The sequence below is a fragment of the Bos grunniens genome, chromosome 1 (genome assembly GCF_055505025.1).
Source record: "Bos grunniens cultivar Pamir isolate PY7600 chromosome 1, Bosgru_T2T1.0, whole genome shotgun sequence".
NCBI lineage: Eukaryota > Metazoa > Chordata > Mammalia > Artiodactyla > Bovidae > Bos > Bos grunniens.
This window is the reverse complement of record NC_141165.1, coordinates 153,803,189-153,829,494: the sequence shown is the minus strand read 5'-3', so window position 1 is coordinate 153,829,494 and position 26,306 is coordinate 153,803,189. Positions and strand designations below refer to the sequence as shown.

The window sequence follows — 26,306 nt, the reverse complement described above, 5'->3', positions numbered from 1 at the left end:
CACAGAGACTTAATCACCAAAAAAAGTAATTGCGGCAATAACTATTTTCCCCTTCCTGCAGTTTTGCCTGTCGGTGAAAACAGCTCTATACCTGAAGGCACCTAGGCTCATCCCTGTCAGCCTCTCCAACTACACTTTCTTCATGTTTTAAATGTGATAACCTTGGGCCTTCCTGGTGGCCCAGCGGTTAAGGATCCACCTGCCAATGCAGGGGACCCGGGTTCAATCCCTGGTCCGGGAAGATACTGCAAGTCGCTAGGCAACTGAGCCAGTGAGGCAGAACTACTGAGCCCATGCTCTAGAGCCCATGTCACACTACTGCACTCATGTGCTGTGACGACTGACATCTGTGCACCCTCGACCCCGTGCTCTGCAACAAGAGAAGCCACGGCAATGAGAAGTCCGTGCACCGCAACAAAGAGCAGCCCTGCAGCAACAAAGACCCAGTGCAGCCATAGATAGAGAAACAAATACTTTTGAAAAATTAAGTACCAAAACCTATCAAGTGCCAGAGACTCTGCATTGCCCAGGTATTGGGGACCAGCATCAGAGGCTGTGAGCACACCTCCCTTCTGGGACTTTACAAGTTATCACTTCATACTCCCGCACGGCAACTTCATTCTTTGTCTCAAAGCCACTGAGAATCCTTTTCAAAGTCTGATCCTGTCATCATTTTTTTTTCCTCGTCTAATCATCAACTTAGTCAAAGACAAGACTCAGAATGTGCTGGTTAAAGAGTTTCACATGATCTAGTGAATGATTTATTTTTAAAGCCACGTTAAGGCAGGCTGTACCACCTGAAAGCTCCTAGAGGACGAAGTGAGGCCCTGCCCAAAGCCGTCGGTTTTTTTCAAGCAGTAAAAGGGCCAACCGGATTCAAATGACTCTCAAACAACTTTGGAAAGAGGTATGCAAAAGAAAAGCCAGGGCCGGGGGAGAGGGGGCGGGGACACTGTCCTGCAGGCAGTGATGGGAAAAGGTGCCTCTTGATAAGATAGGATTGGATGAAAGTCAGGGAAAAGTGTCTCGTTTTTCAACCTGATTCAGAGAGTAATTCGCAGCGTGCCATGGAGCATGGCACCCAAAGCTTTTTGGAAACGTGCACAAGTCAAAATGCAACGCACACCAAGTGCCCTAAACCAGTGATACTCTGGATTTTGGCATAAATCACCCAAAATAACGTGCCCAGTTTGAGACCGCAACTGCGGGCATGGGGCGCCTCCTCTTCTTCCTTTTCTCCACCCACCTTTGCAGATTTTTCCTGAACTGATTCCTCAGGACAGGTTGCCCTGGATCCTTACACTCTGGGGGTGCTGTGGGGGGCAGGGGTGGGGCAGAATGCATCGATTCCCCCAGACACACATCTTAGTATAGCATTCATGACTTCGTGTGTGGTCTGTGGTCTGTGCCCTCTCAAAAAGAAAGGAAAAAAGAAAAGTGAAGAGCTTTCTCCGAAAAGTACGCACCTCCCCAAAGGGGGAATTATTGAGAGGAGCGGGCCTCCTGGGACACTCACATCACCTACTCTGGGGACATTTCATTTCCCTTCCTCCAGGTCCTGTCACCTCCAGTTGTCCCCTGGCTTGGCTCTCAGGAGTAACCACTTTCTGGGTGAAATCTCTATTAATAGGTCACCTTTTAAAGAGACCTGGAAGGCTGCAAATTGTGTGAGGTTGATTTCACCTTTGTTTTGTTCTTAGTAAGACAGGATCCAGCACATGAGTGGGGCTGGGGACTCATCAACTCAGCAGTCCTTCCTAGTTAGTCATCTACACACACACACACACACACACACACACACACACAAGGTAGAGTCATACACACACACACACACACACACACACACATTTTAATCTCTGCAATCTGCCAAAACCCCAAATCTATTAGTTAAGCATTAAGGCATTATTAGGAGAAGGCAATGGCAACTCACTCCAGTACTCTTGCCTGGAAAATCCCATGGACGGAGGGGCCTGGTAGGCTGCAGTCCATGGAGTCTCGAAGAGTTGGACACAACTGAGCGACTTCACTTTAACTTTTCACTTTCATGCATTGGAGAAGGAAATGGCAACCCACTCCAGTGTTCTTGCCTGGAGAATCCCAGGGACAGCAGAGCCTGGTGGGCTGCCGTCTATGGGGTCGCACAGAGTTTCACACGACTAAAGCGACTTAGCAGCATCAGCAGCAAGGCGTTATTGGATCTGTGAGATACAAGCTATGAATGACACCCATCGTTTCTTTAAAGCTGGCCATTAAGTGAACTAAAATCCAGACTTCTCAGGAGGCTTGCAGTCCCGGAGCCCCTGATTCTCCCGGCTGAAGTAGGGCACACATCAGAAATATCTCCCACTGTCCTCCACCACTCTAAGATCCACCTTCCTTAACTAGATTCAATCAGTTAGTCCAGCGCAATAATTTTACGTCCAATTAATTGGTCCTCCCCTTGCGGAGAGGAAGTGAAATGCAGCGTTTGAAAAAGACAAGATGAGAAAAACGGGCGTGAGCCCCTAAGGGGTGCGAGGGGTGGGGGGGCGGAATCCTCACTGGACTCCATCCGGGCAGGAATTCCTCGCATTCCAGAGTGCCTGGGGCCCAGCCCTGAGCTCCAGAACCGCAGCACCCGGCTAGGGACTGAGTTCGGAGTGCAACCCCGGGCCGTTCAGCCAAAGCACACAGCCTGATGTTAGGGAGGGAAAGGGCAGCGGCGAGGAGCCGAGCCACAGGAGAGAATAAGGCAGCCCGAACAAGCTAAGTGGCCGGGCAGGGGGAGCGCGCGCGCGCCTAAACGTTGCCCATTGTGCTGTGAGCAGAGCACCTCGTCTCTTTCTGCTAAGTTTCAAAGAGGAAATGGACGTAACCAGACTGATTGCTCTACATTTCGAGTGAAAAGAAAGTTCTATTACCAGTGCCTGGCACTCGGAAGTGAGCGCTCTGTAATTAGCGAGCCGGATCCGCGGGCATCCCCGCCTTCTCCCAGACGCGATGGGTTAAGTTCCCAGCCCACTGCGAACCCAGGAGTAAGCGGCGCTGCCGCTCACTTTGGACTAGAAGGAGGTTTGGAGGGGTTTTCTTCTTCTTCTTGAAAGAGCCCCTCCATTCAGTGAGTTCCTCCCCCAAACACTCCCCCTTGTGCATGGAAATTGAAGCCAGAGGCACTTTGAAAAGTACTCACTGCTAACCCCACTTACCCGAAACAAAGGGGCACACCACCTCGAGAGACTGTAGGAAGGGAACAAGTGACAAGGGCGATGAAGACCTGCAGTCACATGCCAGGGGTTCCAGCACACACGAGGGAACTGGCAAGAGAGGTTAAAGCCAGGAGAAGCTGGGGGTCAGAGGGCACGGCAGTTCGCCCTGGGGTCAGAGGGCCCACAGCAGTGCGTCTGGGATCCCCAGACTGGCAGAGGATCCCAGGGCAGAGAGTGGCTGGGCAGGTGGGAAGCCCGGAGCCTCCCTGCCTTTCCCAAACTGCTGGCGTCTCTCTCTCTGAATGGGCCACCAAAGGGAGTTGCTACCCACCCAACCTGGGCTGAGCAAGCCCCAGCCTGCGGTGGGGATGGGGGGAGCCTTGAGTCTGCGATGACCATGAAGCTCCAGCCTGAAGTGGCTCCAAACTTAGGGTAACTCCCGGGCTAGCTTGCGCAGCATCTCAAAAGTAAGTCATCCTGTATTGAGTTTCTTCTCAGATCTAGGTGAACAGCTGAGGTCTAGCAGGGCCTTGCCTGACAAGGGCTCACACCCTGCTAACTTTCCAAGGGGCTGGAGGGGCTGCCCCTTCAGGTGTCTGGGGGGCTTGGGGGCGGGAGGAGGTCTTCCTTTGCTTTCCTCGCTTCTAGAAGATAAGGTCTCTCCCAACATCTGAAGTCTGGGGGTATCAGTGCCAGTGGCTCCCACCCCAGCCGCGGGAGTGAGGAGGGAAGGAGGGGGTGGGATGTCTGGGGGTGCGGTGAGGGTGATCCAGGACGTAGGGGCGGGAAAGGTGGATGGTGGGAGGGGCGGCGTGTGAAAACCCTCCTGTGACCAGGTAAAACGTTCCCTAACTCCGCACCCCACAGGTGGGAATGTCCCTGGGGTCTCGGCCTTTCCCTACCTTCTCCCCAGAGCCCGCGAGGGGGATCAGCCTCTAAATTGGCCCCAAGGGCTGGCTAATCGGCTCTCCCACCTTCAACATCAGGGCCCACGCACTCTAGTCCTGGGTCCAGCTTCTCCACTGATCTTGCCGCCCCTATCGGCCCGAGAGCAGAGTGCCCCCCTCCCCGCACTGCACCCCAACCCCGCGCTGGTGTCCGCCAGGCGGCGCCCTTCGAGATGCAAAAAGGCTGCGGGCGGCTGGCTTCGCGGCGAAACCAGTCGCCCCCCACTCCCCCACCCCACCAGGGAAAGTGACTCCAGATCGCTCCTCTGGGAAATGCCAGTATCCCGGTCTGCGAGAGCTAGCACACGCGTTTGGCTCGACCCCGCGTTCAACCCGAGAGGAAAAGCAGGCGGAGCGGGGGGGTGCTGGGCCGGGGCTCCACAGCCAGACTCGCAGCGCAGGGCTCTCCGTAGGGTCCCCACCGCCCCTCCCGCCCCGATCTCCCATCCCGGGGCTGAGAGGCGGGGGGGATCCAGGGGCCAGAGCCCCGGGCGGCTCACCTTCTCTCCGGTCAGCACGTGCAGCCCCTCGCGCACCTTGGCGAAGGAGCCCTCGCCCAGCTTTCTGCTGCCGATGAGGTAGTTGCCCACGCGCTTGTGGTGCTGGAAGTCGCGGAGCCGCTCTCGGGGCACGCCGCTCACCCAGGCCGGCAGGAAACTTCCTTCGCAGGCGGCCGCCGGCCTGGCCGCGTCCTCGGCGCCGCCGCCGCCACCCCCGGGCGCCGCCGGCTCGCCCAGGAGCCCGTCCCCCGCCGCCGCCGGCATCGCACCGCTCCGGTTCGGCTCCCGCGCTCGCGGCTCCTCCTCCTCTTCGGCCGGCTCCCCGGGCTCCTCCCGCCGCCGCCGCCGCCGCCGCAGCTGCCTTGGGCCCGGCCCCGCCCGGCCTGCCGCTCCCGCGCCCCTGGCCGCCGCCGCGCGCCGCGCGCAGACAATAGCGGCCGCCGGGCCACGGGGTACCGGGGACCCGCCCCCCACCCACAAGAAGTTCTTCTACTGAGGCTCCTTGCGGAGACCCTGCCCCGAGTCCCGTCCAGGCGGCTAGTGACCGTCTCCTGGCTCGGGTGCGCAGGGAGCGCGCCGGCCGTGGAGGGGCGTTGGGGCGGTTGGGGGCGCGATCTGGTGCCGGGTCCCGGAGCCGAGATGTCTGGTCCCGGAGTCTGGGGCGCCTTGGCCGCCTCCGCCCTCGCCGCCACCAGCTGGCCCGCACGGACGCGGGTCCGGCTCGCTGGTTCCTAGCTGCGCGCCGGGCGGCCGCTCCCGCCCGAGAGCCGGCGCGCGCGGCGGGCTGCAGGCGCCCTCTGGAAGGCAGCAGAAGAAAGCCCCATTCAGTTTGAATTTGCAGAAATTTAATCCGGTCGCGGGCGGCGGGAACAGATGCGAGCTCCACTCCGCAGCGTGTGCACTTTCAAATCCCTCGTAGCCCCTCCTTCCCCGCGCGCAACAGCCAAACTCGACCCTCGCCGGAGAGGGGAGGGCCCTAGGAGGGGGGCGGCGGGGCCACCTGAGCTCCAGACTGGGGGGGACCCCGCGCGGCCTCTGAGATGCGCGCTCCCGGGCCGCCCAAGTCGGGCCGCCTCCGCTTGTGCCTCTCGCCCGGCTTCTGGGCTTGGGCTTTCTGGACCTTTCGGCGAAGAAATCCGCCACCAGCAGCCGCACCCACCCGGGGCAGGAGGAAAGGAAGGAGGCGCTCTCGAAGCCGGTGGACTGTGGTTTAAGTGCCCGGTATCCAGCCCCAGGCCCCGCACACAGTAGGACCCTCTGGACCCCGGATGGATGGATAGAGGGATGGGTGGATGGATGGAAGGATGGAGTGGCGAAAGCCTGGGCTCACACCAGGCGGGCACGCGGTGTTGGAGGAGGAGCAGCCGCAACAATAATAGTAGCAGCAGCAACGTAGGAATCAGGGCGTTTGCTCCCTCTGCCTGTACATTTACACCTTCGCTGCTTTCCATTGAAACGACGCCGGCGATTGCAGGACGCGGTGGACCAGCGCTCCCTGCTCCTGGAGGCTTTTGTTCTGAGGCGCCCGGACCCTGCTCATCTCTGGTAAACAAGTGCAGCCGCCCTGACCACTCTGATCCTCTCCGGGATCCCCAAAGTCTTCTCAAAGCAAAAATTAGGGCAGGGAGGTGGGGGTGGCGAGTGGAGGGCTGGTAGGGGGAGATACCCCCCTTTTGTATTACAAAATGCTACCTGTTGAGCAGCCAGATAAAAGGCGCCAGCGTTTAATGCGTACTTAACCCCCCGTCAGAGTTACAGCATCAGAGCTGAAAGGCAGGATTTGGTCCTAACCAAGTTCCTTTCACTACTAATTCCTTGGTAAACAATTATGGCACGATCCACGTCAGTGCTCTGAGATTGGGGCGGGGCAGGATGAGAAAGGGATGCTCGGCAGTCATTAATCCAGTGTCTCCGGGGCTTTCTAACCCAGAGAAACGCCTATTTTAAGTAGATCTCATTTCAAAAATGCTATAATCAGCTACTCACGGGTTATGACTGAGGTTGTTTTCCATCAGCCTTCTCGTCGTTCCCTTTTCCCAATATTAAAAATACACTTTAAAAATGTTTTTCTTGTTGTGCTTAAGGGGCTTCTTTACCACCACTCCACTCCCATAATTTCTGCAAGGCCAATGTAATCACAATAATGTCTCAGATTCAGTAATCAAATGTTAGGACAATGGAAGGCAGGGGAGAGAAAGGCTGTATGACCAGCACGGTGCCTGAAGAGTGAATGTTCAACAAACATCTCATGGATGACAAATACGGAGCTCACTTTGAGAGCGAAACCATTCTGCCTCTTCTTTCAGAGAAAGGTTTTAGAGTTTTCCCAATTAATAGCATGTGTATTAATAGAGTATTGCTGTTCAGTCACCAAGTCCTGCCTGACTGTTTGCCACTCCAAGGACTGCAGCATACCAGGGTCCCCTGTCCTTCACTATCTCCGGAGTTTGCTCAGACTCATGTCCATTGAGTTGGTGATGCCACCCAACCATCTCATCCTCTGCTGCCCTCTTCTCTTGCCTTCAATCTTTCCCAGCATTAGGGTCTTTTCCAATGAGTTGGCTCTTCGCATCAGGTGGCCAAAGTATCAGAGCTTCAGCTTCAGCATCAGTCCTTCCAGTGAATATTTAGGGTTGATTTTCTTTAGGATTGACTGGTTTGCTCTCCTTGCTGTCCAAGGGACTCTTAACTTTCTTTAAATTTTTGGCTAATTAGCTCTGTATGAAAATGTAGAAATTACTTTCTTATAATGTAAGGCAAATGTCAGAGACAGTTCATCAAAGTGTCTTTATGGAATAAAAAAAAAAAAAAGCTAGCTAATTCTTCCATACATGGTGGAAGACATTTACAATGAAATAGAGATTTTCTTTCCTTTTAATTATCCTCTTGGGGTGGAGGTCAGGAAAGGGGTGAAGAAGAGAGAAAATCCAAGCCCGTTAAATCTTTTTCAAGCCTGATGCCTGGGTTTGATTCAAGCTCACTGCTAACTCCATCAGCTGGGATGCATGCCAAAGAGAAGTCCAGATCCTACCCTTCCTGGGCTTCATAACTGGTGTTTGAACTACAGGTCCTGTTCTCTGAAATGGCCTTGTTTAAAAAGGAATAAACCCAGAAATCTCTTTATGTAGGACAGATGAGTACCCAAAACAATAGACTGCCCTCATATGAGACAGAAACGCAGAAAACACCTAGCTGAAAGCACAGTCCAGCACTGAAGACTCTCTACTGATTATCTCGAACTCTATTTCTTATCTGCCTGTGGGACCTCCCTGAGCACTACATTTCAGCTGCCTTCATCCGGATGGGGGTTCCTCACCTCTGCACCTTTGCCTCTGCCATGAACTTGCCCAGTCAGCTGCCCCAACCCCATTTCTAACCAACACAGACTTTGCTTCCCCATGAAGCCCTCCACCATCACTGAGCTGCAAGAGGCTAATCGCTCCTCCTTCTTTCTTATTCCATATCCCTCATTCTTCTTAAGTCCTATATTGTTGTTGTTTTTTAGTCACTAAGTCATGTCCGACTCTTTTGCGACCCCATGGACTGTAGCCCACCAGGCTACTCTGTCCATGGGATTCTCCAGGCAAGAATACTGGAGTGGGTTGCCATTTCCTTCTCCAGAGGATCTTTCCAACCCAGGGATTGAACCTGTGTCTCCTGTACTGGAAGGTGTATTCTTTACCACTGAGCCACTGGGGAAGCCCCCCAAAGTCCTATGTTACTTCCTACTGAATGTCTTGCTTCTCTTTTAGACTCTTTGCAAATGGGAGCTCCCTTATTTTATATTATATTGATATTTGCCCTAGAGCATCTAGCACAGTGCCTGAGACATGGCCATTTCTCGGTATATATTTATTGCATAAGTGAAAGCAATTGTTCATGGATTCTCAAATGAGTGGAGTTTCGTTGCTCCAGACAGCAAGATCCCCCTCTGTCCTGGGGGAAGACATTTCTAACAGCTTTCTAAAGCGTTGGTTGCCTATGGGTGGTCAACAAATATAATTGTCTTGTCAGAGTCGGACAATTCCCTAACTTTGATGCATTAACCCTTTAAAAAAAATTTTACCAACGACAGTGGGCTGGAAAGCCGTGAAAAGCTTTCTCAGTTGACTTGTACCAGCTGCTTCCTTCCTCCCTGTCTCCTTCTCCATCTCCTCCCACCATATGGCTGGGAGACGGTCTGTGTGCTCCCATAGAACACCAGCTAGGAGACCCAGCTGGAAGCAGTCAAAGACAATTAGAAGTAATCAGGCTGGCATGGCCAGGAAATGAAAGTTGGCTGGAGGGAGTTAGGCTGGCAGAGCCGGCTGGTGACTGGAGAGGGAAAGCGAAGACAGCAGGCACGAAGAAACTTTGCCTGGAAGACAATTCTCTGAGCACTATCCCTTGATTCTCCCCAAAGAAAGCTGTCGGTTAATCAGAGGCAGGACTCAAACTCATGGTCCCCAGAGTTCATGTCCACCGTGATCTTGTCACAGCACAGAGGCTGAGGAAGGCGGGGTCCCCTCCGCTGGGGTGGGGAGGCAACTTCGGCTGGCTCTGGAGAGCGGACCGCGTGCGGCACCTAGCAGTGAACTCCTTGTCTGAAAGTGAGTCGTGACTCACTGTCTCCCCGTGCCCCAGTCTCCTCCATCTATAAAACTGGGGTATTGAGGAAGCGTGAGGATTCAGCGAGATGATGCACACAGAGCATTCAGCCCAGAGCCTGGCACTGAGAAGCACCTGGTAAATTTTAGCTCTCACCCCTTCAGTCAATACTGGCATCATCACCACACTTGGAGAAGTCACTCCAGAATGCCACACACACAACTGCCCTTATCACAGAGGAAGCCAAAGCATTTCCTCCAGTTTGGATCACTTCCCTAAGTCCAGAGTCCTGTGACCAACCACCTTCTTCTCTACCAGGCTGTCTGAAAGGATCTCGGACTTACACTGGGCTCAGTGCACACACACACACACCACCCTACTCCTATCCTAGGGCTTCACCCAAATTCGCCCCAAAATTTAAGAGTCATCCTCTGCTTTCTCTCCTTCCTGGGTCTCATATCCAGTCCCTCAGCAAATGTCAGTTCCGTTCAGTTCAGTCACTCAGTCGTGTCCAACTCTTTGTGACCCCATGGACTGCAGCACGCCAGGCCTCCCTGCTGCTGCTGCTAAGTCACTTCAGTCCTCCCTGTCCATCACCAATTCCCAGAGTTGACTCAAACTCATATCCATTGAGTCGGTGATGCCATCCAACCATCTCATCCTCTGTTGTCCCTTTCTCCTCCCAAATTCAATCTTTCCCAGCATCAGGGTCTTTTTTAGTGAGTCACTTCTTCGCATCAGGTGGCCAAAGTATTGGAGCTTCAGCTTCAGCATCAGTCCTTCCAATGAGTATTCAGGACTGATTTCCTTTAGGATGGACTGGTTGGATCTCCTTTCAGTCCAAGGGACTCTCGAGAGTCTTCTCCAACACCACAGTTCAAAAGCATCAATTCTTCGGTGCTCAGCTTTCTTTATAGTCCAACTCTCACATCCATACATGACTACTATGGTTTTTCCAGTAGTCATGTATGGTTGTGAGAGCTGGACTATACAAATGTCATGGGTTTTATTTTCACAACCCACCCACGTTTGACCAGAGCTCATCACCTTCACCTCTGTCACCCTCTTCAAGCTAGCCACCAGGCTCTCTCTCATCCTAATCCATGTCTTAAAGGAAGTCAGCCCTGAGTATTCATTGGAAGGACTGATGCTGAAGCTGAAGTTCTAATACTTTGGCCACCAGATGCAAAGAGCCGACTCATTGGAAAAGACCCTGATGCTGGAAAAGACGAAGGGCAAAAGGAGAAGGGGACTGCAAACCATGAAATGGTTAGATAGCATCACCATGGACTCCATGGACATGAGTTTGAGCAAACCCAGGAGACAGTGAAGGACAGGGGAGCCTTGCGTGCTGCAGTCCATGGGGTCACAAAGAATCGGACACAACTTAGCGACTGAACAATAACAACAGTTTAAGGTTTGGTCCCTTCCTCCAAATTCCAGAGGGAGGCTATTGAGAAGGAATGCAAGTTAAAGTGTTTTCTAGAAAGAGGCCCTCTCACCTCCTCCTCCACCGACCATTTCTCCTTGCTTGCGTTTCTCATTGTCGGTCAACACCAACAACATCCTCACCAGCAACGTCCCTGTGGACCACGAAGCCCTTCCCCTTCTGTGACCCCTCCCATTACTTCTCCGACCTCACCTCCCCTTTTCACTCCAGTGAAGCCACACCAGGCTGCCTGTTGCTCCCACACGTACCAGGCTTACTCCTGCAGCGGGCCCTTTAACTTATGCATTCCCTAAAAAAACTTCCTCCCAAATACCTGCTTCTTCGGGTCTTGGTTCAAATGTCACCCCCTCTGTGAGCCTGGGTCTGACCCCTTCGTTTACAATGCAGACCTCCCCCAGACTCTCACCTCCCCAACTCCCTCTTCCCGTTCTCTGCTTGATTTTCCTTCCTGGCACTTAACACCACCGACAAATCATGCATTTTCCTTATTTACTTTGTTTACTCTGTCTCCTTTCCTAGAATGGAGGCTCCATGAGGGCTGGGACTTTAGTTCAGGGCTCTCAGCCTGGAGCCAGGCGTACAGGAAGTACTCAATACACATCTGTCCTGATTGAATGAATTTGTAATTCACAGGTTCTCCCACAGCCAAAGAGGGGACCGTGATACACGAGAAAGCAGAAAAAAAGAAACACAGCGAAACTGAGTTCTGCTAGAGAAAGCATACATCATCAAGACAGATTTGAAAGAAAAAAAAAAGAATCAATAACCATGCCACAAAGATAAACCTCCGAGCAAGCTCATTTGTAGTGTGTCAGGAAGGGAAAGGCTATTATTAGCACTAAAGTTGGAAATTGATGACCTCCATTATGGGTGCTAACCCTTGTCCGGTTCTTGCTGGGGACTGGGCGGCACCCGGCAGCATCCTCAGGTCTGCAGTGACCCCTGAGTGAGCACACAAAGTGGAGCAGCTCTAGAATGTGAGTGTTAGGCGGAGGGTCAGAAAGGAAGGACACTGGAGAACTGAGTCCACTCATCCGTTGCAGGTCGGGCACACAGGCAGGCTGACTGCACAAGCCTGCCCTGGGCGGTCCAGTGGCCGGACTCAGACAAACGAGAGTCAGGCGCCGCCTGCTGGCGACTGGGCTCTGATTTCCCTCCACTCAACTGCCCAAGGAGCCACAGACAGAATACCAGTCTGGAAACCAGAATCGACCCTCACCTGCCCGTTCGGTGACCCTGAGCAGGGTATCTACTATCTCTGACTTCACTTCTGCTGCTGCTAAGTCACTTCAGTCGTGTCCGACTCTGTGCGACCCCATAGACGGCAGCCCACCAGGCTCCCCTGTCCCTGGGATTCTCCAGGCAAGAACACTGGAGTGGGTTGCCATTTCCTTCTCCAATGCATGAAAGTGAAAAGTGAAAGTGAAGTCGCTCAGTTGTTTCTGACTCTTAGCGACCCCATGGACTGCAGCCTACTAGGCTCCTCCACCCATGGGAGTTTCCAGGCAAGAGTACTGGAGTGGGGTGCCATTGCCTTCTCCAGATAAAATGAAGCAAATTGGCGTGAATGTGCCTCTCTTAAATGGAAGCTACTTTGGTCATTGGTGTCTTAAGCCAAAACGTAAAGTGTCTGGGGCATACATTCTTGTGGTTGTTCAGTCTCTAAGTCAGGTCTGACTCTCTGGCGATCCTGTGGACTGTAGCCCGCCAGGTTCTTCTGTCCATGGGATTCTACAGGCAAGAATACTGGAGTGGTTTGCCATTTCCTTCTCTAGGGAAACTTCCAGACCCAGGGATCAAATCCAAGTCTCCTGAATTGGCAGGCAGATTCTTTACCACTAAGCCACCGGGGAAGCCCTGGGTATACATTGTATGTATTAGCCACTCAGTTGTGTCCAACACTTTGTGAGTCCATGGACAACTCCATGGTTGCCATTCCCTTCTCAAGGGGATCTTCCCAACCCAGGAATCGAACCTGGGTCTCCTACATTGCAGGCAGATTCTTTACCATCTGAGCCACCAGGGATATACTTTCGAAAACAATAAATTTAAAATAAAATGGAAAGTGAATGGTTGAAAAGATGTGGTTATTCAGAGCCTCTTCCTTTCAAGGCAGAGGCTTTCTGGGGAGTACTGACATGGGTAGAGACATCTTCATTTGTGCCTACGGTCGTAAGTCCATCGACATACCCCACCTCAGGCCTCCTTGAACGATGACCTTCCAATGTTTCTCCTTCCAGTAATGTTAATCGCTCAGTATCCGAATCTTTGTGACCCCATGGACTGTAGCCTGACAGGTTCCGCTGTCCATGGGATTCTCCAAGCAAGAATACTGGAGTGGATTGCCGTTCCCTTCTCCAGAGACCCCTCATCAGCTGACAAGCCATCTGTTACTGCTGATGAGTCTATGTGTAGAGATAGGAGATAGATGGTTGACATATGTTTTCCATCTAGACCAGCAGATGACCAGATACACCACTGAAGCTCCACCCATTAGAAGGAAGGCCAATCCTGGGGACAGTCATAGCGAATTACTGTGTTTTTGGCTTGTAACCATACACACCAACCAACACCCAAGCTTGTCCTTTTTCCTCCTCCATCAGTGAGCCACCAGATCCCCCTTCCAAATGTGGCCACAGACATGAGCTGACGGAAGGTTGCAGATTTCACAATGGTATAGTTATGGAGATCTGAGCTGCCCGCTTGTATAGCTTGCTTGGTCCTCAGGCCCTGGTTATGCTCCGTCCCAGAAGACTTCACTGGGGATGGATGGTCCAAGTCCAAGAGCCATGGATGGGAAGTTCATTCTGGCTGTTGGCAGGAGGCCCCAGTGCCTTGCCCTATAGACTTCTCCAAATAGTTTGACTATCCTCATGACAAGGCTTCCTCTCAGTGCAGTAACCTGTAAGAGAAAGCAAGGCAGAAGCCTCAATAACTTCTCTTTCAAGAATTTTATTGAGTTTTAATAGACACTGAGAACTTTTGTATACTTAAGGAATACAACTGGATAGTTTGATATGTGTACACATTGCAAAATATTCACAATAATCAAGTCAATAAATATATCCGTCTCCTCACATTCAGTTCAGTTCAGTTGCTCAGTCATGTCCAACTCTTTGTGACCCCATGGACTGCAGCACGCCAGGCCTCCCTGTCCATCACCCACTCCCAGAGTTTACTCAAACTCATGTCCATTGAGTTGGTGATGCCACTCAACCATCTCGTCCTCTGTCGTCCCCTTCTCCTCCCGCCTTCAATCTTTCCCAGCATCAGGGTCTTTTCCAAAGAGTCAGCTCTTCACATCAGGTGGCCAAATATTGGAGTTTTAGTTTCAACATCAGTCCTTCCAATGAACACCCAGGACTGATCTCCTTTAGGATGGACTGGTTGGATCTCCTTGCAGTCCAAGGGACTCTCAAGAGTCTTCTCCAACACCACAGTTCAAAAGCATCAATTTTTCAGTGCTCAGCTTTCTTTATAGTCCAACTCTCACATCCATACATGACTACCGGAAAAATCATAGCTTTGACTAGACGGACCTTTGTTGGCAAAGTAACATAAATGCTTTTTAATATGCTGTCTAGGTTGTCATAACTTTCCTTCCAAGGAGTAAGTGTCTTTTAATTTCATGGCTGCAGTCACCATCTGCAGTGATTTTGGAGCCCAAAATCTGAAGTCTGTCTCTGTTTCCACTGCTTCCCCATCTATTTGCCATGAAGTGATGGGACCAGATGCCATGATCTTAGTTTTCTGAATGTTGAGATTTAAGCCAACTTTGTCACTCTCATCTTTCACTTTCATCAAGAAGCTCTTTAGTTCTTCTTCACTTTCTGCTGTAAGTATGGTGTCATCTGCATATCTGAGGTAATTGGTACTTCTCCCCACACTCTTGACTACAGCTTAGCCTTCATCCAGCCCAGCATTTCTCATGATGTACTCTGCATATAAGTTAAATAAGCAGGGTGACAATATACAGCTTTGATGTACTCCTTTTCCAATTTGGAACCAGTCTGTTGTTCCATGTCTAGTTCTAACTGCTTCTTCTTCACCTACATACAGAAATCTCAAGAGGCAGGTCAGATGATCTGGTATTCCCATCTCTTAAAGAATTTTCCACAGTTTGTAGTGATCCACACAGTCAAAGGCTTTGGCATAGTCAATAAAGCAGAAGTAGGTGTATTTCTGGAACTCTTTTGCTTTTTCGATGATCCAACAGATGTTGGCAATTTGATTTCTGGTTCCTCTGCCTTTTCTAAATCCAGCTTGAACATCTGGAAGTTCACAGTTCATGTACTGTTGAAGCCTGGCTTGGAGAATTTTGAGCATTACTTTGCTAACGTGTGAGATGAGTGCAATTGTGTCATTGTTTGAGCATTCTTTGGTATTGCCTTTCTTTGGAATTGGAATGAAGACTGATCTTTTCCAGTCCTGTGGCCACTGCTGAGTTTTCCAAGTTTGCTGACACATTGAGTGCAGCACTTTCACAGCATCATCTTTTAGGATTTGATATAGCTCAACTGGAATTCCATCACCTCTACTAGCTTTGTTTGTAGTGATGCTTCCTAAGGCCCACTTGACTTCACATTCCAGGATGTCTGGCTCTAGGTGAGTGATCACACCATCATGATTATCTGAGTCGTGAAGATCTTTTTTGTACAGTTCTTCTGTGTATTTTTGCCATCTCTTCTTAATATCTTCTGCTTCTGTTAGGTCCATACCATTTCTGTCCTTTATGTGCTCATCTTTCCCTGAAATGTTCCCTTGATATCTCTAATTTTCTTGAAGAGATCTCTATTCTTTCCCATTCTGTTGTTTTCCTCTATTTCTTTGCATTAATCGCTGAGGAAGGCATTCTTATCTCTCCTTGCTATTCTTTGGCACTCTGCATTAAAATGGGTGTATCTTTCCTTTTCTCCTTTGCCTTTCACTTCTCTTCTTTTCATAGCTGTTTGTAAGGCCTCCTCAGACAACCGTTTTGCCTTTTGCCTTTCTTTTTCTTGGGGATGGTCTTGATCACTGCTTCCTGTACAATGTCATAAACCTCTGTCCATAGTTCTTCAGGCACTCTGTCTATCAGATCTAATCCCTTTAATCTATTTCTCACTTCCACTGTATAATCATAAGGGATTTGATTTAGGTCATACCTGAATGGTCTAGTGGTTTTCCCCAGTTTCTTCAATTTAAGTCTGAATTTGATAATAAGGAGTTCATGACCTGAGCCACAGTCAGCTCCCAGTCTTGTTTTTGCTGACTGCATAGAGCTTCTCCATCTTTGGCTGCAAAGAACATAATCAATCTGATTTCGGTGTTAACCATCTGGTGATGTCCATGTGTAGAGTCTTCTCTTGTGTTGTTGGAAGAGGGTGTTTCTGTCACCTCATATAGTTACCTTTTTTTGTATGTGTGGTTTGAGAAGACTTAATGTTTACCATTTTAGCAAGTTTTCAAGCATACAATATAATATTATTAACTGTAGTCACTTTGTTGTATTACATTAGCTCTCCAGAGCTTATCTTGTGTAACTGAAACTTTGTAGCCCTTGACCAACATCTCCTCGTATCCCCTACTCCCAGCCCCATCCAGTTGTCCACTTCTTTCATCTTTTTTATTTGTTTGTTTCTGGCCACACTGCGTGGCATACAGGTTAATTCCTGACCAGGGATCGAACTCCCACCCCCTGCAGGTGAAGAGAGTCTTAAACACTGACCGCCAGGGAAGTCCCATCTTCCCTCCGTTTCTATGAGTTTGATCATTTTTGATTCTACATATTAATAAGAGTATGCAATATTTGTCTTTCTGTGTCTGCCTTATTGTACTTAGTATTATGTCTTTCAGGTTCATCTGTGTTGTTATAAATGCCCGTATTTCCTTCTTATTCATGGCTGAATAATATTCCACTGTATTTATATGCCACATTTTCTTTATTATTCATCCACGGACAAAGATTTAAGTTGTTTCCATATTTTGGTTATTGTGAATACTGCTGCAATGAACATAGAAGTACAGCTAACTCTTCAAGATAAGGATTCATCTCTCTTAGATATGCCTTCATAAGTGAAATTGCTGATCATATGGTAGTTCTATTTCAATTTTTTGAGGGCCCTCTATACTGTTTTCCATGTTGTTGCTGTTCAGTCGCTAAATCATGTCCAGTTCTTTGCAGCCCCATGGACTGCACTATGTCAGGGTTCCCTGTCATTCACTGTCTCCTGGAGTTTTCACAGATTTGTGTCTATTGAGTCGGTGATGCCATCTAACCATCTTATCCTCTGCTGCCCTCTTCTTTTGCCTTCAGTCTTTCCCAGCATCAGTGTCTTTTCCAGTGTTCCCACTGTTTTCCGTAGTGTCTATGCTAATTTACATTCCTACCAAGAGTACACAGATGTTCCCTTTCCCTGCATCCTCACCAACATTTGTTATCTTTCGTCTTTATGATAATAACCATTCGCACACGCGTGAGGTAATCTCTCATTGTAGTTTTGATTTGCACTTACCTGATGATTAGTGAAGCTCAGCACATTTTCATGTATCCGTTGGCCATTTGTATATCTTCTTTTGAGAAATGTCTATTCAAATCCTTTGTTGTTCAGTTACTCTTTCATGTCTGACTCTTGTGACCCCAGGACTGCAGCACGCCAGGCTTCCCTGTCCTTCTCTATCTCTCAGAATTTGCGCAAACTCATGTCCTTTGAGTTGGTGATGCCATCCAACCATCTCATCCTCTGTCATCCCCGACTTCTCCTGCCTTCTGTCTTTATCAGCATCAGGGTTTTTTCAATGAGTTGGCTCTTTACATCAGGTGGCCAGAGTATCTGAGTTTCAGCTTCAGCATCAGTCCTTCCAATGAATATTCAGGGTTGATTTCTTTTAGGATTGACTGGTTTGATCTCCTTGCAGTCCAAGGGACTCTCAAGAGTCTTCTCCAGCACCATAGTTCAAAGGCATCAATTCTTTGGCCCTCAGCTTTTTTCTTGTCCAGCTCTCACACCCATACATGACTACTGGAAAAACCATAGCCTTGACTATACAGATCTTTACCCATTCAGATTCAGATCCTTTACCCATTTTTCAATAAGCTTATCTGCTTTTTTGTTATTGAGTTGCATGAGTTCCTTGTATATTTTGGATATTAATTAACCCCTTACCAGATATGTGATTTGCAAATATTTTCTCCTATCCTATAGTTACCTTTTCATTTTGTTGATTGTATCCCAGGAGAGTACTCCCAAATTGATAAGCTCTCCTCTATCTGACTTCATGTTCCACATCCCTTCATCCAACATCTGAGAATTCACTTCCTTCTGTTCTTCTGCTTATGCCAGCACACTTTGGCTAGGTCCTACAACATATGGTTGCATTGCTCCCTTATTCAGACTAGCACTTCACCAAATATGTTATGTAGTGACTTAATCCTAGCTACTGATCTCTTGGCCAGGAGGGGAGGTTGGACCAAGGCTTCTGCACCATGCCCAAACAAGAGGAAAGTGTTAGCCCTTAACAGGGGGATGAGACCACAACAGTAAAGAAAAGTGAATCCTCCACTGTCAAGATGGATGTGAAAAGTAAAGGAAATGCAATATATGTGGAGAAAACCATATTTTCAAAAAGATACATGCACTCCAATGTTAATTGCAGCACGATTACAATGGCCAAGACGTGGAAGCAACCTAAATGTCCATCACAGGAGAGATGCATTTTAGATTCCACATATAAATGAGAGCCATATCACTCAGCCATAAACAAGAATGAAATAATGCCATTTACAACCACATAAATGGACTTAGAGATTATCGTCTTAAGTGGAGTAAGAAAGAGAAAGGCAAATATCATATGATATAACTTATATGTGGAATCGAATATATGACATAAATGAACATATCTATAAAACAGAAACAAACTCACAGACCTAGAGGACAGACTTGTCGTTGCCATGAGGCGAGGGAGGATGGATTAGGGATGTGGGATTAGCAGATGCGAACTATCAAATATGAAACAGACACACACAGTTCAGTTCAGTCTCTCAGTCGTGTCCAACTCCTTGCGACCCCATGAACCACAGCACGCCAGGCCTCTCTGTCCATCACCAACTCCCGAGTTTACCCAAGCTCACGTCCATCGAGTTGGTGATGCCATCCAGCCATCTCATCCTCTATCGTCCCCTTCTCCTCCTGCCCCCAATCCCTCCCAGCATCAGAGTCTTTTCCAATGAGTCAACTCTTCGCATGAGGTGGCCAAAGTATTGGAGTTTCAGCTTCAACATCAGTCCCTCCAAAGAACACCCAGGGCTAATCTCCTTTAGGATGGACTGGTTGGATCTCCTTGCAGTCCAAGGGACTCTCAAGAGTCTTCTCCAACACCACAGTTCAAAAGCATCAATTCTTCGGTGCTCAGCTTTCTTCACCACCCAACTCTCACATCCATACCTGACCACTGGAAAAAACATAGCCTTGACTAGACGGACTTTTGTTGGCAAAGTAATGTCTCTGCTTTTCAATATGCTATCTAGGTTGGTCATAGCTTTTCTTCCAAGGAGTAAGCGTCTTTTAATTTCATGGCTGCAATCAACATCTGCAGTGATTTTGGAGCCCCCAAAAATAAAGTCTGACACTGTTTCTACTGTTTCCCCATCTATTTGCCATGAAGTGATGGGACCAGATGTCATGATCTTAGTTTTTTGAATGTTGAGCTTTAAGCCAATTCACTCTCCTCTTTCATTTTCATCAAGAGGCTTTTTAGTTCCTCTTCACTTTCTGCCATAAGGGTGGTGTCATCTGCATATCTGAGGTTATTGATATTTCTCCTGGAAATATCCTACTATATAGCACAGGGAACTATATTTAATACCCCATGATAAACCATGGAGAAAAGAATATGAAATCCAATATATACATATAACTGTATCACTTTGCTGTACAGTCAAAATTAACACATTATAAATCAACTATACTTCAATAAAATTAATTTTTTTAAATAAAAGAAATGTGAAAGCTAAATGCTATTTTTAGATCAAAAGCATAAAACAGAAAATACAAACCAATCTCAAAAGAGAATCAATAAAGAATATTCACATTAAAGCTTATACAAAGAAATCTAAATGCATAATAGCAAATTCTGAGTCCAGCCTTGTACCAAAAATGTAATAAAAGATTTTAATGCATTCCACCTTAATTAAAGTCAAAATTATAGCCTATTTGGTGATACAGTACAGTGTACAAAAGAAAACAGGCATAAAAATAAAGCTTTGGTGGCTAATCTATGGTGTGCCTTCATGAATTTCAAGAGAGCGCTGAAGACTGGCAAGGAAGAAAAGTCCAGGCACCAAGGTAAAAACAATTCAATGGAAATATTCTGAGAAAAACCACTGGGCTTTTTTTTCCCATTTAACACACAGAAGAAAAGAAATGTGACATGTCATTGATGAGCTGGGATAGGAATGTATTTCTATTTCCATTACTTATGCTATCAATGAGTTTCTAGACTTCCTGGGGTTTCTTTCCTTCCGGTTTTATCGATATATAGCACTGTATAAGTTTAAGGTGTACAACACAGTACAGTCAGAGATCATGATTATGACAATAAATTTAATGAACATCCATCGTTTCACATTCACATAAAATTAAACATTAAAAATTTCTCATCTCTTGTGATGAGAGCTCAGCACTTACTCCCTTAACAACTTGCATATATAACATGTGTGTGTGTGTGTGTGCTCAGTCGCTTCAGTCGTGTCTGACTCTTTGCAACCCCATGGACTGTTGCCCACCGTGTTCCTCTATCCATGGGGATTCTCCAGGCAAGAATACTGCAGTTATTCGCCATGCCCTCCTCCAGGGGACCTTCCCAACCCAGGAAGTGAACCACAGTCTCCTGCACTGCAGGCGGATAACTTACTGTCTGAACCACCAGGGGAGGTGAAGGTGGTTAAAAAGTATACAACTCCAGTTATCAGATAAGTAAGTTCTGAGGATGTAATGTAGAGCCTCCTGACGGTCGCCAACAATACTATGTTGTACATTTGAAAAGGGCTAAAAGAGTAACTCATAGTAAGATTCAAAATTGTAGCTATATGACATAATGGATATTAACCAAACTTACCGTGGTAATCAGTAATATAAACAAGCATCAAATCATTATGATGTACAGTATAAACTAGTAAAACCTTAAATGTTAAATGTTGATTATATTTCAAAGAAGGGGGAGAAAACTACTATATATCATTTTATTTTTTATCTAAAAATTGGAAACCTTTTAGTATTTTATTCCACCAATGATGTTTGCTGTAAGAGACATGAGCAGATATGGATTTTACAGGTTATCTCCCTGATACAGTTGAAGTAGGTGGCCATCACACTGGCTCACTTCAATATAAGATACCGTGAAGCCAAATGATTCATAGAATGTGCACCTTTTAAGCGTGTAGAATGTACAGTACAAGCTTAAGGAGAGTTTGATTATACACAGATGATCCATTGTAGATGCAGCTACAACAGCATCATGTGTGTGACAGCCGGTTTCCTTATTCTGCAACTCTAGTGAGACTATAAAAGTTAGATTATGCATCAGGATAACACCCATCATTAATATAACTAGAGGTGTGCCACCATGAAAGAGACAAGATGGTCCCCAACCAGATTAAAACTCATAGAACACAACTGTGTTCCAAGAGATGAAATGTCATATCACTATCATAAAACTGAAAACTTAAATCATCTCTTTGTGTGCATCTAGGCTCCGGGTTTTTGTTCAAGCAAGTTTGCAAGTCATGCAGCACAAGTAATTTGCTCCGTGACGCCTCTCACCCTGCAATTTTCTCTGCTACACAGAACCAAGATGAATTGGTTTGCAGGGGGATTCAATTACTAGGGACGCATTTCATTTTCAAATCTGAACGTTTTTGCAAAGATGGCTATTTTTAGAAAGCCTCCTGAGATTTCTTTTCAGAAGCACTCCTGATTTTATGGAAATTAAAAAAAAAAGCAAAAGTCATAAAGATCAACATTTAGAAGAGATTAAAAAAATACATGAACGCTTTATTGTTTTAAAGACAAGAAATCTCATTTAAAACTTGCAAGTGCATGAACCTAGAGTCTGCCATACAGAGTGAAGTTGGAAGGAGAAAAACAAATATCGTTTATTACTGCATATATATGGAATCTAGAGAAAGGGTATAGATGAACCTATTTGCAGGGCAGCAATAGAGACTCAGACATGGGGAATGGACTTGTGAACACAGTGGGGAAAGGAGAGGGTGGGACGAATGGAGACAGCGGCACTGACATGTAAGCATTACCAGGTGTAGAGTGGATGGCTGGTGGGAAGCTGCTGCATAGCACGGGGAGCTCGGCTTGGTCTCTGTGGTGACCTAGAGGGATGGGACGGGAGAGGGTTAGGGGGAGGCCCAAGAAAGAGGGGAACGATGTACACGTATCGCTGATTCATGCTGTTGTACCTTAGAAACTAGCACAACATTGTAAAGCAATTACTCCAATTAGAGTAAAACCAAGCAAGGATGCTTTTGTTAACTCTTCAGTTGTGGTTCCTCAAAAAAAAAAAGGAAAACCATAATGTAGAAATATCTGTGAAAGATCTTGAAAACGTGCTTACCTTCTGACCCACAGTGTTGCTTCCAGGAATTTATTCTGAAAAGAAATCTCAGAAGAAATATAAAGACATGCACACAAATATGTTTGTTGCAGAATTTGCTTATAGCAAAATATTGGGAAACATCCAATTGTCCAGCATTAAGGATCAAATGCATAAAATATGGTACCTCTGAAAATGCCATATTGCATGCATGTGTGTTAAGTCACTTCAGTCTCTTTGAGACTCTATGGACTGTAGCTCACCAGGCTCCTCTGTCCATGGGATTCTCCAGGCAAGAATACTGGAGTGGGTTGCCATGCCCTCCTCCAGGGAATCTTCCTAACCCAGGGATCTCTTACGTCTCCTGCATTAGCAGGGAGGTTCTTTACCACTAGCACCACCTGGGAAGTGTGGGAGAATATTTATGCACACAGAAAAGGTTTAATATTAAGCAGAAAATATTATAAGGCTGCTGCTGCTGCTGCTGCTAAGTCTCTTCAGTCATGTCTGACTCTGTGCGACCCCATAGATGGCAGCCCACCAGGCTCCTCTGTCCATGGGATTCTCCAGGCAAGAACACTGGAGTGGGTTGCCATTTCCTCCTCCAATGCATGAAAGTGAAAAGTGAAAGTGAAGTCGCTCAGTCGTGTCCGACTCTGTGCGACCCCATGGACTGCAGCCTACCAGGCTCCTCCATCCATGGGATTTTCCAGGCAAGAGTACTGGAGTGGGGTGCCATTGCCTTCTCCAAGGCTAGTGGCATTTATAGAAGTAATGGTTCAGTAAGAAGAACATATGTGTATATAGTCCATGCATTGAAAAAAATAGCAGCAGCATATTTTAATAGTGATTATCTCCAGGTAGTAGAATAAAGTTGATATTTTTTTCACATGGCTTGAGCTTTTCTGTTTGTGCACTCAACAAACATTTGTTGTTTATCTTCTGTGTCCTGGGAACTGTGTTAGCTTCTGAGTGTATATGAGATGGTTTGAAAACGTCATCTTAATTTTTTCTTCAGCTTTATTGAGATATATCTGACTTTCAACTTTGTGTAAATTTAAGGTATCCAACATGATGATTTGATATGTGTATATATGGTGAAATTATTACCACAATATGGTGAGTTAGTACATCTTCATCTCACATAGTTCTTGTGTGTGTGTGTGTTTGGTGAGAACATTTAAGGTGTATCTTCCTAGCAATTTTCAAGTATACAACTTCTAACTATAGTCATCATGCTGTACATTAAAAGCTCAGAACTCACTTATCTTTCATTAATTTTATTTTTTATTTATTTTGGCTGCACCCAGCCTTAGTTACAGCATGTGAGCTCTTTAGTTGCAGCGTCTGGGAGTCTAGCCCCCTAACCAGCAATGGAACCCGTGTGCCCTGCATTGGGAGAGCAGAGTCTTAGCCACTGGGGAAGCCCAGAACTTACTCATCTTACAGTTGGAGGTTTGTCAGCTTTTACCAGCTTCACACATCTCCTTGCCCTTCCCCTGTAACCATCAAGTTAAGCAAGTCTCTTCCCCAGTGCACTCAGAATGGTCATCACCCAAACACTCCTCATGGGTGCTCCCACCCTGAACCCAGTTACTATGCCGTGAGACACCCTAGTCAGCCAAGACATGTGGAGGCGCTGGGCTCTACAGTCCCAGTGGAGCCCAGCTCTCAGTGAGCCTGGCTCAGGCCCCAGGCAGGTCAGGGAAGGAGCCAACCAGATGTGCTTCCTGCAGCCTTTGCTCTTTCTGCTCCAGCCTGGAGTCCTGCCTGCTGACACCAAGCCATCACGCGCAGAGAAGACTCATCCGCACAGTGCCCTTTCCAAATACCTCACCCACAGAATGTGTGAGCACGATAAAGTGATTGCTGCTAAATGCCACCCAGGAGCTTCGGCTCAGTTCTAAAGAATATGCCTGCCAACGCAGGAGACATGGGTTTGAGTCCCTGATCCGGGAAGATTCCACACGCTACTGAGCAACTGAGCTTGTACTCTGCAACTACGGAATCTGTGCTCTAGAGCCCGGAAGCCGCCACTACTGAAGCCCAGGTTCGGTAGAGTCCTCTCTCCATATCAAGAGAAGCCCCTGCAATGAGCATCTCATGCACCGCAACTCACTCTAGTATTCTTGCCAAAGACCCAGCCCAGCCAAAAATAAAGAAAGAAAGAAAATTAGTTTTCAAAATGCCACCAAGTTTGGGGTGCTTTTTTACACAGCACAGATAACCGGAACAGTGTGTCACAGTGACGAACACACTGGTAGACCAGGCAGACAGCAGAAAATTGCTCCAGCAAGCTGCCTGCCTTCTCTCCCAATGGGTCTTTGTCACTGCGTGGGTTTTCTCTAGTTGGGGCAGGTGGCAGCTCCTCTCTAGTTGCAGTGCTCCAACTGCTCATTGCAGAGCCTTCTCCTATTGCAGAGCACGGGTTCTAGGGTGCTGGGGCTTCAGTAGTTGTGACATGTGGGCTGTAGGTTTCTTTCCAGTGGGAGGCAGATGGCCCACTTGGAAGGGAAACGGGAGCTGATTCAACGAAGGAAATTGTTGGTGTCCAACTCTGCAACCCCATGGACTGTAGCACTCCAGGCTTCCCTGTCCTTCACTATCTCCCCGAGTTTGCTCAAACTCATGCCCATTGAGTCGGTGATGCCATCCAACCATCTCATCCTCTGCTGCCCTCTTCTCTTGCTCTCAATCTTTCCCAGCATCAGGGTTTTTTCCCTGAGTTGGCTCTTCCATCAGGTGGCCAAAGTATTGGAGCTTCAGCATCAGTCCTTCAAATGAACACCCAGGACTGATCTCCTTTAGGATGAACTGGTTGGATCTCCTCAAAGTCCAAGGGACTCTCAAGAGTCTTCTCCAGCACCACAGTTTGAAAGCATCAGTTCCTTGGCACTCAATGTTCTTTATGGTCCAGCTCTCACATCCGTACATGACTACTGGAAAAACCAGCAAAGGATAAGCCATAAAAGCATGGGCTGCTCTGGGGGGAACCAAGAGAGAAGAGAAGCCCTCTGAGACTTAGGAAAGCAGAAGCATCTCTCAGCCTCAGACCAGGAGAAGTGAGAGGAGGCAGGAATGTCAAGCTGTGAACAGCAGCCCTTCCTGTCCACGCTCCCCTCTGCTGGGGCCTCCTGATGTCCAAACCCAGTAGGAAGCCAGAGGGCAAGGAGCTAAGCTGATGTCATTTGGGAAATTGCTTCTGTGATGCCAGGAGGGTAGAGGGGCTGAGGGCAGTCCTGGAGGGAGAACTGGGGGGCCACGTCCCCTTGCCTCACAGAGGCAGGGCAGATCCTTGAGTTTAAGATTTTTCTGGAATAAGTCAAACACCAGCCAACAGGATCCCCCCTCCACAGCCGTGGGACACAAAGAACAAGCACTCAGGGTGGGCCCACGGGATCACCTTTCTCTAAACTTAGAAAGAAGGGCAAGCGTCCCTTCCTCCCTTTTAGGTTGGAAAGACTCCAAATTCATCAACCACTCTCTCTAAGGAAAATCCTCCTCTAGCTTCATGGAAAAAGTGACAGATTTTATTTCTTGTTCTCAAAAATCACTGCAGATGGTAACGGTAGCCATGAAGTTAAAAGACACTTGCTCCTTGGAAGAAAACCTATGACCAACCTAGACAGCATATTAAAAAGCAGAGACATCACTTTGCTGATAAAGGTCCACATAGTCAAAGCTATGGTTTTTCCAGTAGTCATGTATGGATGTGTGTGTTGTATCATAAAGAAAGCTGAGCACCAAAGAATTGATGCTTTTGAACTGTGGTGTTGGAGAAGATTCTTGAGAGTCCCTTGGACTGAAAGGAGATCAAATCAGTCAATCCCAAAGGAAATCAATCCTGAGTATTCTTTGGAAGAACTGTTGCTGAAGCTGAGGCTCCAATACTTTGGCCACCTGATACAAAGAGCCGACTCATTTGAAAAGACCCTGATGCTGAGAAAGATTACAGGCAGGAGGAGAAGGGGATGACAGAGGATGAGATGGTTGGATGGCATCATCGACTCAATGGATATGTGTTTGAACAAGCTCTAGGAGATGGTGAAGGACA

At 47.7% G+C, this 26,306-nt stretch overlaps 1 protein-coding gene across 2 annotated transcripts in view; it reads right to left on the bottom strand.

Annotated features, from left to right (window-relative positions):
- Positions 1–5,018, bottom strand: part of HUNK (hormonally up-regulated Neu-associated kinase) — a 132,539-nt gene extending 127,521 nt beyond the window's left edge. For both annotated transcript variants that reach the window (XM_086413136.1, XM_086413148.1), the window contains exon 1: positions 4,633–5,018. In XM_086413136.1, coding sequence (XP_086269262.1) covers positions 4,633–4,896 — 264 coding nt within the window. In that variant the 5' untranslated portion in view covers positions 4,897–5,018. The remainder of the gene's footprint in view (positions 1–4,632) is intronic.
- Between the last annotated feature and the right edge of the window lie 21,288 nt (positions 5,019–26,306).